The 12,882-nt window shown below is 56.4% G+C and overlaps 1 protein-coding gene across 1 annotated transcript; it reads left to right on the forward strand.

The window, feature by feature from the left end:
• Positions 1-1,640: 1,640 nt before the first annotated feature.
• LOC130542563 (ral guanine nucleotide dissociation stimulator-like) lies at positions 1,641-3,024 on the forward strand. The gene is made up of 2 exons (XM_057306441.1): positions 1,641-2,021; positions 2,279-3,024. The coding sequence occupies exons 1-2, from the start codon at positions 1,706-1,708 to the stop codon at positions 2,857-2,859; spliced, it is 897 nt and encodes a 298-aa protein (XP_057162424.1). The 5' UTR covers positions 1,641-1,705; the 3' UTR covers positions 2,860-3,024.
• Positions 3,025-12,882: the final 9,858 nt, after the last annotated feature.

Below are 12,882 nucleotides of genomic sequence, written 5' to 3' on the forward strand. Positions count from 1 at the left end.
TCTCCCCTGTCCCACCTCAGGCTAGAAAGGCCTCAACCGTGAAGAGCAATGGGACCTGCGTGGTGCGGCCCCAACGGGCAGAGCTGCTGAAGAAGCGAGTAGAACACCTGCTGCCCGCCTTCCTAGACGGAGACCTCAGCTACGTCTCCATGTTCCTGGCCACATACAGAGCTTATGCTACCACCCAGGAGGTGCTGGACCAGCTGGTGACAAGGTGAGCACCCTGCCCCTCCCCAGCCCAGTGGGATTTGCCCACCTCCTGCCTGGGAGTCTGGGGAATGCCACCCAACTTCGCGGAGCCTCAGTGGGCTCCTCGGACTGGGGCAGAGTTATTACAGGGACTCAGTGGGGTCCTGGAGGGTAAGGACACCTGGGCGCCTGGCCCTGTGGAAAGGTCCGCTACGGGGGCTGTGGTCGTGCCCGTGGATCATCGTCCCGCTCCCCATGAAGAAGCCTCTGCCTCAGCCCTCACCGTCACCACGGTCTTGAGCTGGGCTCTTTTCCCCTTGGAAAAGGACATCTGACACTCCATCTGGGGTCTGTGTCCTGGGTGAGACCAGAGCAGGCATGCCCGGGCAGGAGCAGGGGGCCCCAGGCCCACTCAGCTCTCTGGGATGGGGCTGGTGGGGGCCCTTTCATTCATCGAGCATAAAGGATGGATGCCCTTCTAGGTGCAGACCTGCAGACGCTTCCCTGGGCGCTGACTGTGATCCCACGCACACAGCAGACAGCACCCGGGAGCACCCCAGGGCTCCATTCTAGTCGGCAGTCAGACAGTGACACTAGATATGATGAGAGGGAGGGTTCACAGGGCATTTCATGCGATCCCCCCCACCCCCCACCCCTCCGGCCTCCTCTAGCTACGGATGCGTCCTCTCTTCCTGGGACGAGATCGGCGGAGACCAGGAGCAGCGGGGCACGTGAGTGAGCTTTGGCTAATGCACAGGGCCCTTCCTTCTTCGAGAGGGCAGCGAGGGGACTGTGATCTGGGGGCTGCTGGACCCTCATCCCACACATCTGCCATTCCTGTGAGAGGGTCCAGGTCTGAGGGCTGCTTCTGCAGAAGAGGAAAGGGGGCCTGGAGAGCCCTGGGTGGGGTGTGGGCACTGTGGGAGAGCAGAGCGGGCTGGAGGGCAGCCTCAGCCCCTAACAGAGTCATTCCCCATCCCCGCCGCCTCTCAGCCCTGTCTCTACCCTAATCCTGGGACCCAGAACAAAGGGCATGGCTTCCACACATCTGGTGGAACGTCGACACTGGGTGCTCAGCAGGTACTCAGGAGACCCAGGGTGGCCTCGGGGACTGGACGTCCCCCAGCCAGTGGGAGATTAGTGTCCACGCAAGGACACCCTCTCCTGGCACCTACTGAACGAGGCAGCACGTAGGCACGGGAGGGGAAGTGGGCGGTATCGGGAGGGTCCTGGGAAGGCCAGGGATGGGACAGAGTCCCTTAGTTCCCTCCTTGGTTGGATAGTCACAGCAATGACCACGCCAGACACGCCACCCCTCCCTGCCCACATGCAGTGCAAGTCACGCGGCAAGTGGGCAGGGAGACTGAGCAGGGTGTCCAGCTTCCGCTTGGAGGACAGAAATGGTCACACCAGGGGTCAAGGACTCCCACTCACAGAGGCTTTGGGCCAGCCCCTCCTCAGTGACCAGGCCTGCCTCAGGCAGCTCTGCCACATCACAGGTGGACATGGAGTAGGAATGGGCTCTGACAGCCAGGAGCCGGGGACCCAGGGGCCCAGGCTCCCACAGGGGCTCCCTGGGGCATCCGCGTGGGAGGTGCCCTGTCCTCTGACTCCTCTGCCCAACCTGTCTGTCCCCAGGGTCATCTCCTCCGTCCTGGGCACCTGGCTGGACCACTACCCTGAAGATTTCTTCCAGCCCCCAGAATTTCCCTGCCTAAAGACACTACTGGCATACGTAGGGCTCCTCGTGCCAGGCTCAGACCTGGAGCAACGTGCCTGGCTCCTCCTCTCTCGGCTGCGACACCTCGAGCCCGCTGAGCCGGAGGCTGGGGGTGAGGAGGACTGGGGGTGACTGATGGAGGCCTGTGGAGGGGAGAGAGTGGGCCACACAGAGCAAGCCTCCACAGACTGCAGTGTGGCTGGGAGCAAGGAGCGGTCTCAGATCACTGTCCCCATGGGCTACAGTTTGGGGAGACCACCCAGGGATGGGTTCTTAGACAATACTGACTGGTGGGCAAAGTTGCCTTCATTTGGAAGGGACATGGAAAGACAATCATGATGACCATACTTTCTCTTCTTGGAGCGACAGCAGCAGCCCCAGAGCGAGATCCGCGACCGCGCCGAAAGCTAGTCCCACCTCCCACTGTGGTGCCTGATGCAGCTTCAGAGCCTGAGCTGGAAAATCCCATCACTGCTGCTGGAGCTCAGCAACTCAAAAGAGCAGGGACGTCATCTGTCGTGTCGGGCCCAGTGCAGCTGGTGGTCAGAGCTCTGATCCACCGTGAGGACGTGCAAGAGTCACCTGCGCCCTTGGAAAGCCAGGAGCCTCAGCAGGCCCCAGCACCAGCCACGGAGGTCCCTGAAGAGCCCGAGATGACACCTCCCACGTCAGAGCCACGGCAGGATATACTCACAGCTCTGACTCCCTGCCGGGAGCTAGAAGAGTCACCTGCACCTTTGGAAAGCCTGGAGCCCGCGCAGGCTCCAGCACTACCTATGGAGGTCCCTGAGGGGACCCTGATGCCACCTGCCCTGTCGGAGACGGCGCAGGACATACTCACTGCTCTGACTCCCTCTCAGGAGCTCCAGGAGCCACGTCCGGCCTCGGCAGCGCCGGAGCCCGAGCAGCCTGCAGCACCAGCTTCGGAGGTCCCTAAAAGAGCCCCTTAGGCCGCGTCCCATGTCACAGCCAACAGAGGATATACTCCCACCTCTGACTCCCTGTCAGGAGCTTGAGGACCGCCCTGCACTTTTCGCAGCCCCAGCGTCCGCGCACGCTGCAGCACTAGCTACGGAGGTCCCTGAAGGGCCCCTGATGCCACTTGCCATGTCTGAGCCACCGGAGGATGTACACAGAGCTCTGACCCCCTGTCAGCAGCTCCAAGAGCCACCTCCGGCCTTGGCAGCGCCGGAGCCCGAGCAGCCTGCAGCACCAGATTCGGAGGTCCCTGAAGAGCCCCTTAGGCCGCGTCCCATGTCACAGCCAACAGATGATATACTCCCAGCTCTGACTCCCTGTGAAGAGCTTGAAGACCGACCTGCACTTTTCGCAGCCCCGGCGCCCACACACGCTGCAGCACCAACTATGGAGGTCCCTGAAGGGCCCCTGATGCCACCTGCCCTGTCAGAGACGGCGCAGGACATACTCAGAGCTCTGACTCCCTGTCCGAAGCCTGAAGACCCACCTGCGCCCTTGGCAGCCCCGGAGCCCGAGCAGGCTCCAGTCCTAGCTATGGAGGTCCCTGAAGAGCCCCTTAGGCCACGTGACATGTCGGAGCCAGCGGAGGCTATACTCACAACTCTGACTCTATGTCGGGAGCTACAAGAGAAACCTGCACCTTTTGCAGCCACAGCGCCCGCGCACGCTGCAGCACTAGCAATGGAGGCCCCTGAAGGGCCCCTGATGCCACTTGCCGTGTCTGAGCTACCGGAGGATATACACAGAGCTCTGACTCCCTGTCAGGAGCTCCAAGAGCCACCTCCGCCCTTGGCAGCGCCGGAGCCCGAGCAGCCTGCAGCACCAGCTTCGGAGGTCCCTGAAGAGCCCCTTAGGCCACGTTCCATGTCACCACCAACAAAGGATATACTCACAGCTCTGACATCCTGTCAGGAGCTTGAAGACCCACCTGCACCTTTCGCAGCCCCGGCGCCCACGCACGCTGCAGCACCAACTATGGAGGTCCCTGAAGGGCCCCTGATGCCACTTGCCATGTCAGAGGAAGTGGAGGATACACTCACAGCTCTGACGAACGGTCATGAGCTGCAAGAGCCACCGGCGTCTATGGCAGCCCCAGAGCCTGAGCAGGCTCCAGCTCCAGCTATGGAGGTCCCTGAAGGGCCCCTGATGCCACCTGCCCTGTCGGAGCCGGCACAGGACATACTCACAGCTCTGACTCCTTGTCAGAAGCTCCAAGAGCCACCTGCGCCCTTGGCAGCCGCAGAGCCCGAGCAGGCTGCAGTCCTAGCTACGGAGGTCCCTCAAGAGCCCCTTAGGCCACGTGACATGTCAGAGCAACCGGAGTATACACTCACAACTCTGACTCTCTGTCAGGTGCTAGAAAGGTCACCTGCACCTTTGACAGCGCGGGAGCCTGAGCAGGCTCCGGCACCAGCCATGGAGGTCCCTGAAGAGCCCGTGATGACAACTTCCATTTCAGAGCCACAGCGGGATATACTCACAGCTCTGAGTCTCTGTCAGGAGCTTGAAGACCCACCTGCACCTTTCGCAGCCGCAGCGCCCGCGCACGCTGCAGCACTAGCTCTGGAGGTCCCTGAAGGGCCCCTGATGCCACTTGCCATGTCAGAGGAAGCGGAGGATACACTCACAGCTCTGACGAACGGTCATGAGCTGCAAGAGCCACCGGCGTCTATGGCAGCCCCAGAGCCCGAGCAGGCTCCAGCTCCAGCTATGGAGGTCCCTGAAGGGCCCCTGATGCCACCTGCCCTGTCGGAGCCGGCGCAGGACATACTCACAGCTCTGACTCCCTGTCAGAAGCTCCAAGAGCCACCTGCGCCCTTGGCAGCCCCGGAGCCCGAGCGGGCTGCAGTCCTAGCTATGGAGGTCCCTCAAGAGCCCCTTAGGCCACGTGACATGTCAGAGCCAGCGGGGGATATACTCACAGCTCTGACTCTCTGTCAGGGGCTAGAAAGGTCACCTGCACCTTTGACAGCGCGGGAGCCTGAGCAGGCTCCGGCACCAGCCACGGAGGTCCCTGAAGAGCCCGTGATGACACCTGCCATTTCAGAGCCACGGCAGGATATACTCACAGCTCTGACTCTCTGTCGGGAGCTAGAAGAGTCACCTGCACCTTTGGAAAGCCTGGAGCCCGCGCAGGCTCCAGCACTACCTATGGAGGTCCCTGAGGGGACCCTGATGCCACCTGCCCTGTCGGAGACGGCGCAGGACATACTCACTGCTCTGACTCCCTCTCAGGAGCTCCAGGAGCCACGTCCGGCCTCGGCAGCGCCGGAGCCCGAGCAGCCTGCAGCACCAGCTTCGGAGGTCCCTGAAGAGCCCCTTAGGCCGCGTCCCATGTCACAGCCAACAGAGGATATACTCCCACCTCTGACTCCCTGTCAGGAGCTTGAGGACCGCCCTGCACTTTTCGCAGCCCCAGCGTCCGCGCACGCTGCAGCACTAGCTACGGAGGTCCCTGAAGGGCCCCTGATGCCACTTGCCATGTCTGAGCCACCGGAGGATGTACACAGAGCTCTGACCCCCTGTCAGCAGCTCCAAGAGCCACCTCCGGCCTTGGCTGCGCCGGAGCCCGAGCAGCCTGCAGCACCAGATTTGGAGGTCCCTGAAGAGCCCCGTAGGCCACGTCTCATGTCACAGCCAACAGATGATATACTCCCAGCTCTGACATCCTGTCAGGAGCTTGAAGACCGTCCGGCACTTTTCGCAGCCCCGGCGCCCACGCACTCTGCAGCACCAACTATGGAGGTCCCTGAAGGGCCCCTGATGCCACTTGCCATGTCAGAGGAAGCGGAGGATACACTCACAGCTCTGACGAAAGGTCATGAGCTGCAAGAGCCACCGGCATCTATGGCAGCCCCAGAGCCCGAGCAGACTCCAGCTCCAGCTATGGAGGTCCCTGAAGGGCCCCTGATGCCACCTGCCCTGTCGGAGCCGGCGCAGGACATACTCACTGCTCTGACTCCCTGTCAGGAGCTCCAAGGGCCACCTCCGCCCTTGGCAGCACCGGAACCCGAGCAGCCTGCAGCACCAGCTACGGAAGTCCCTGAAGAGCCCCTTAGGCCACGTCCCATATCAGAGCCAACAGAGGATATACTCAGGGCTCTGACCCTCTCTCAGGTGCAAGAAGAGTCACCTGCACCTTTGACAGCGCGGGAGCCTGAGCAGGCTCCGGCACCAGCCATGGAGGTCGCTGAAGAGCGCGTGATGACACCTCCCATTTCAGAGCCACGGCAGGATATACTCAAAGCTCTGACACCATGTCAGGATCTTGAAGACCCACCTGCACCTTTCGCAGCCCGAGCGCCCGCGCATGCTGCAACACTAACTATGGAGGTCCCTGAAGGGCCCCTGATGCCACCTGCCCTGTCGGAGCCGGCGCAGGACATGCTCACTGCTCTGACTCCCTGTCAGGAGATCCAAGAGCCACCTCCGCCCTTGGCAGCGCCGGACCCCGAGCAGCCTGCAGCTCCAGCTTCGGAGGTCCCTGAAGAGCCCCTTGGGCCACGTCTCATGTCACAGCCAACAGATGATATACTCCCAGCTCTGACATCCTGTCAGGAGCTTGAAGACCGTCCGGCACTTTTCGCAGCCCCGGCGCCCACGCACGCTGCAGCACCAACTATGGAGGTCCCTGAAGGGCCCCTGATGCCACTTGCCATGTCAGAGGAAGCGGAGGATACACTCACAGCTCTGACGAAAGGTCATGAGCTGCAAGAGCCACCGGCATCTATGGCAGCCCCAGAGCCCGAGCAGACTCCAGCTCCAGCTATGGAGGTCCCTGAAGGGCCCCTGATGCCACCTGCCCTGTCGGAGCCGGCGCAGGACATACTCACAGCTCTGACTCCCTGTCAGAAGCTCCAAGAGCCACCTGCGCCCTTGGCAGCCCCGGAGCCCGAGCTGGCTCCAGTCCTAGCTATGGAGGTCCCTGAAGAGCCCCTTTGGCCACGTGACATGTCAGAGCCAGCGGAGGCTATACTCACAACTCGGACTCTCTGTCGGGAGCTAGAAGAGTCACCTGCACCTTTTGCAGCCCCGGCGCCCGCGCACGCTGCAGCACTAGCTCTGGAGGTCCCTGAAGGGCCCCTGATGCCACCTGCCCTGTCGGAGCCGGCGCAGGACATACTCACAGCTCTGACTCCCTGTCAGGAGCTCCAAGAGCCACCTCCGCCCTTGGCAGCACCGGAACCCGAGCAGCCTGCAGCACCAGCTACGGAGGTCCCTGAGGAGCCCCTCAGGCCACGTCCCATATCAGAGCCAACAGAGGATATACTCAGGGCGCTGACCCTCTCTCAGGTGCAAGAAGAGTCACCTGCACCTTTGACAGCGCGGGAGCCTGAGCAGGCTCCGGCACCAGCCATGGAGGTCCCTGAAGAGCCCGTGATGACACCTCCCATTTCAGACCCACGGCAGGATATACTCAGCGCTCTGACTCCCTGTCAGGAGCTTGAAGACCCACCTGCACCTTTGGCAGCCCCGGCGCCCGCGCACGCTGCGGCACTAACTATGGAGGTCCCTGAAGGGCCCCTGATGTCACTTGCCTTGTCAGAGCCAGCGGAGGATATACGCAGAGCTCTGACTCCCTCTCAGCAGCTCCAAGAGCCACCTGCACCTTTGGCAGCCCCGGAGTCCAAGCAGGCTACAGCACCAGTTATCGGGCTTGCCGAAGGGCGCCGCCTACCACCTCTCTCAGTGGAGCATCCGGCCTCGGCCCCGGAGCAGCAGTTCCTGCTCGCTGAATCCCCAAAGGATGGCTTCCCCTCCCCTGTCATTCCAGTGTTTCTAATTTTTGCGTTGTTCATGCACCTATTTCATAGCTTAATACATTCTGGTCTATAAATAAAGGATAAATTGAGTTTTCATGGAATTTTACTCTGATCCTTTTAAATTGTACCTCCAGGTGTCATTAGGTACACAGTGTCTCACAACCTGTCCTTCTACAATATTTCCCTCCCAGACACTCCCGTGCCACTCGTCAGATACTGCTCATTCCCTCAGCCCAGTCCCTGCAGCCACGGCTCCCCTCTCGTCTCCGCCTCTGGGTTTTCGTGTGTGTGGGATCAGGCAGTGTGGCCTTTTTGTATCTAGCTACGTAACCTATGAGTGATTCATTTTTTTTTTCAGCTTTTTTTCTCTTAAAAAACAAACAAACACAGAAAAACAAAAACAGAAACAAAAAAAAAACCCCATTTTACTACAAAGGAATATTGCTGATACAATACCGCGCATGTGAAGCCCCAAAATGAAATGTTTTCATGATCTGGGATAGGCTTCCCTTTTGTAAGTGTGACCCAGGAGCCAGAAATATCTGGGTCCAGGAGACACCTTCAAAATCTTTCATTTTCCTGGATAGGCCAGGTTTCAATGATTCTAATGTGCATGTTATAAAAATATTAAGACTGCATATTAAATCTTCCTCTTTATTACAAACGTAACAGGTAATTTAAAAGTTCTCTAAGGTTTCAGCCAGATTACGTTTCGGTAGCAAAAGAGTGATGTAAATATGAAGAAAGGAAGACACATTCCTTCTACCTTCTACCACGAGAGCCCATAACACATGGCGTCCCTCTTCCAGTCCTTTCCCTCGGAGTGTATGGGTGAGTGAGAGCGGGGGAGGGGGTTTGCCTGTGTGGGGGACAGGGTGGGGCAGGGAGGGTTCCACAGCTGGGCTCTTGTGCGGCCGGAGGTCCCCACAGTGGACAGGCACTGCTACACCTCTCCTGTCCCCTTCTGCATTTTCAGGGGCTACACATCATTTACTCAGCAGCACCACCTGCCCAACAACTGAGACCTCTCCAATTCTTTGAGTCTCCTCCTTAAAGTGAAGAGTACAATGTGCCGTAAATCTCTTCTGCTTTAGGGCTGTTTCCTAAAAGCACAATTTCTGGAACACACGCTAGTCCCATTGTTGGAGTATTGGCTGCAGGGTCCTCTAGCTATACTCTCTTTCTTTCCGTGGAGCCTTGCTCGGGAAAGGAGGGTCCCCGGAGACTAGAGATGAACCCTGAAATCACGAGGAAGACAAGCCAGCACTGAGGCCACCAGGCTACCTGGGCGGGACCCGTGGAGCAGGGAAGAGCCTGTCCATACCGCCCTCATGGATCCTCCCTCCACAAGCAGCCCTGCCCCCCCACCCCCCCACCCCCGTCCTGGAACACCCCTCATCCAGACCCTGTCCCGGGACACACCCCAGCCACTCCAGCCCCTCTTGCTCTAGAACTCAGCTTCTAAGTAGAGCAACCGGGTCCTGCTTCCAGGCCAGCAGAGGGGCGTCGGCCGGGCCACACTTGTCTGCTTGCTCCGGGTCCATCCTTTTGGGCCCTCTCCTCGCAGGAAGGAACCAACCTCTCAGGGCCGCTCAGCTCAGGGAGTCACAGACATGACCTGAATGTGTTCATCCATATGTCCACTAGGTGGCAACAGCGAGAACTGCTCGAACCTCTGTGAACAGGAGGGACCTTTACTGAGGAGGCAAGAGAAGGCTAGCTGAGGAGGACAAAGCCGGAACTGACACCCCACCCCCACCCCCCACCATGGGGTGGACGTGACATTCCTCAGGCACTCCCGGCTGCCCTAAGGGGCAAAGAAATAGTTCACCTATAGACACCATAATCCTGCAAGACTTAAGTCTCCCTCAGTTTCCCAATGTCTTAGCACTTTCCAAGAACCAAGCCCTTCTATCAATTACTTAGCTTCCTGAAGGGAAAGTAGATACAATGAAATGTCCTTCTAATCTGCAGCCTCCAGGAAGTTCCCAACCGTCTTAATGTTCATGCCTTGCTAGAGGGCAAAACCACCTTCCCTAGACAATGGCAAGGCCTCCGTACCTTGGGAGTCTTCTTTAACGTATGCAAGTATTATCTCAACCTCCCTTTTTCCTTCCCTTCCCCCAACCCCATAGTCTTATCATCAGCCACCCCTCACAAGCCGGGGCAGCAGCTCTTTCTGCCACGGGTCCTGTCATAAACCACCAATTTTGCACCAAAGACGTCTCAAGAATTCTCTCCTGGTCGTCGGCTCCGGGTTCCACCCCACTGAACCTCACCTATATTCCACGACCTCCTCATTTCCAAAGCACACCGGGTGCTCATGGAAGCTGCAGGATGGACAGAGCCTCAACCGGCGGCTTTGGCACTGGGCATAGCCCCTCCACACCCCTCAGGCTCCTCCAGCAGTGACCCCCTGCCCCTGCCAGCCCCGATTCCCGATAACCCTCCGGTTCAGTTGTTGTGAGAGCAGTGCCTACGCTTCCTGCTCGAGACCCAAGTGAGGAGAAGGGAGAGATCCCTCTCCTCGCACCAAGTCACTTGACGGGGAGTCCACTTGATCAGAAGCTCTCCGTCTGGGAGCCCTGCAAAGGACAGGAATGCTGTGACCCTCCGCCTTCCCCCAGGACCTTTGGTGTGGGGAGCACCGCAGACGTCTACACAACTTGGCGCACAACAGCATCACACCTCCGCGCCTACAGATGCGGGCGGCCGTTTTTATTCTCACCCTCTCAAGAGGCGGGGAAAGCCCTCTGGGAACGCAAGGCACACAGAGCAACCCGCTGACCCTGAGCCCCACCGGGCCCCCTGGCAAGGGGCAGTGCATCCCCGTCCAGGCAAAAACACCTGCGAAACAGGGCACTAGGCACCTGTCCCCCGAAAACGAGGTGAAACAACAAGTGAACAGCAAGTTTACAGACCAAAGAGGACGGCCAAACTCCAGCGCTAGGGGAAAACAGCACCTAGAGCTCGAGGCTTTTTCTCATCGTTCATTTCTCTCTCCATTCAAAATTTTCCATTTCGTTTTTTTTTTTTTTCTTGTCTTTTGTCCCTTTCCAACTACTTTTTCTTTTTCTCTTAGCAACTCTTCATTTTTCAATCTTTTCTTAACTTTCATTTTTTACATTGACATTTTATACACATATTCTTCATTTTTGGATTCCTGGCGCTATATTCAATTTGATTTCTGTGTATATATGAGTTTGGCTTTCTTTACCATTTTGGGATTTAGTGACTTCCAACACACAGACCAACAGACACTCGGGACGAAGTGGCTCACCCTGTTTTGTCCACCCTGTGAGATCCTAATCTCTCTCTCCCCCATCCATTCTTCTCTGGGAAAAGTGACTAGAGGGAGGGATTCACAGCAAAAGAAAGAGCCAGAGGTAACCCTCTCTGCCACTGATCTAATGCATACGGTTTTAAGTAAGATGTCAGAGCTGGAACTCAGGATGACAATTACAGAGTTGCTAGCTGGGCTTGAAAAAAGTCTAAATGACACGAGAGACTCTCAGAGTGCAGAAATGAAATCGAATCAGGCCCAAATTCCAAAGGCTCTAACTGAGATGCAGTCTACATTGCATGTGGACGCTCTAACGGCCAGGGTCAATGAGGCAGAAAGCAGAGTCAGTGACACCAAAGACAAGCTGACGGAAAGGAAGGAAGCCGAGGAAAAGAGAGAAAGCCAACGAATGGACCATGGGTGGAGGAATCGAAAAATCAGTGATGCCACAAAAGGAAACAATATTGGAATTACTTCTGGCCCCGAGGGAGAAGACACAGAGGGACAGAAGATCTGTCTGTGTAGATCGTAGCTGAGAACTTCCCCAATCTGGGAGGGAAACGGGCATTCAAGTCCAAGAGGTAGAGAGGACTCTTCCCCAAATCCACAGGAATAGAGGAACACCCTAACATATACAGTGACGTTTGCAATTTCAGACACAAAGAGAAAATCCTGAAAGCAGCTTGAGACAAGAGGGTCTTCTAGCCACATACCTATCCACAGAGAGCTGGCACCCCAGAAAGGGCTGGCGTGATCGAGTCAGGGTACTAAATGAGAAAAACATGCAGCCAAGAATACTTTACCCAGCAAGGAGGCATTCCGAATAGGAGCAGAGATAAAGAGCTTCCAGGACAGAAAGGAACTCAAAGGATTTGGCCGCGAAACCACCCTGCAAGAAATAGGAAGGGGGATCCTGTAAGTGAAGAGACACTCCAAGAGTACCACAGACCAGAAAGAAACAGAGACCATCTACAGAATTAGGGACGTGACAGGTAACGCAATGGACTCATCTCCATCTGCTTTTTAGATTTTTTCTTTATCATTGGTCTGAAGCAATTTTATTGCTTCCCATTTTATTGGGATGTAGGTTGATAAGGAGGGTTTTTTTTTTCATGATCTTTATGTTTGGGGATTTTGTTGGCTGGATTCCTGAATTCTTGAATCTCTGGGTGTAGAGGGTTCATACAATTCAGATAATAATCAGACATTACTTCTTCAAACAGTTTTTTTCTGTACCTCAGCCAATTTCTTATCTACCAGGCCATGTGAAATTGCTACAAAGCTCACACATACTCTAGTGTTTGTGTGCAGGGCGTGGTTTGCACCCTTCCTTTTCTCTGCTTTATTCTGGACAAATGCAGTGATCATACATTCACGTTCTCTCCCTCTCTCTCTCTCTCTCTCTCTCTCTCTCTCTTTTTGCTATTTAGTGTCTAACGTGAAAGAAAGGCCATCTACTACATTTTTCATCTTAGACGTGCTACTGTTCAGCTCCAGAAGTTGGGTTTTCCTTGTTTTCCTATTTTCTATATCTCTGTTTCACTTCATCCTTTGTGTACATTCTTACGTATATAAAACCTCTTTCTAACGGTGGTTTGAATGTCCATGGGCAATACTTCCATCGTCTTTTTCATTTCTGGGTAGGTTTCTATTGTTCAATCTTTCTCCTCAGTACGAGGTGAACTTTTCTCCCTCTTTGCATCCTGGTAATCTTTTGTTGGAAGGCAGCTATCGTGAATGTTAATTGTTAGATATTAACTATGGCTTATATTTCTACACATACTCTTGAGGATTGTTCTGATGGGGAGGCTCCTGGAAAACTATTTTATCCTTCCAGACTAGCTTTCCAAAGGTTTGTTAGGTGGTATCACAGTGGTCTTCAATGTATTTTGCTACTGTTCTGTTGGTATTCTGAGCTCTCTTTGCAATGTCCCACGAATTACGAGGTT

This window comes from Ursus arctos, unplaced genomic scaffold, assembly GCF_023065955.2.
Source record: "Ursus arctos isolate Adak ecotype North America unplaced genomic scaffold, UrsArc2.0 scaffold_37, whole genome shotgun sequence".
Lineage (NCBI taxonomy): Eukaryota > Metazoa > Chordata > Mammalia > Carnivora > Ursidae > Ursus > Ursus arctos.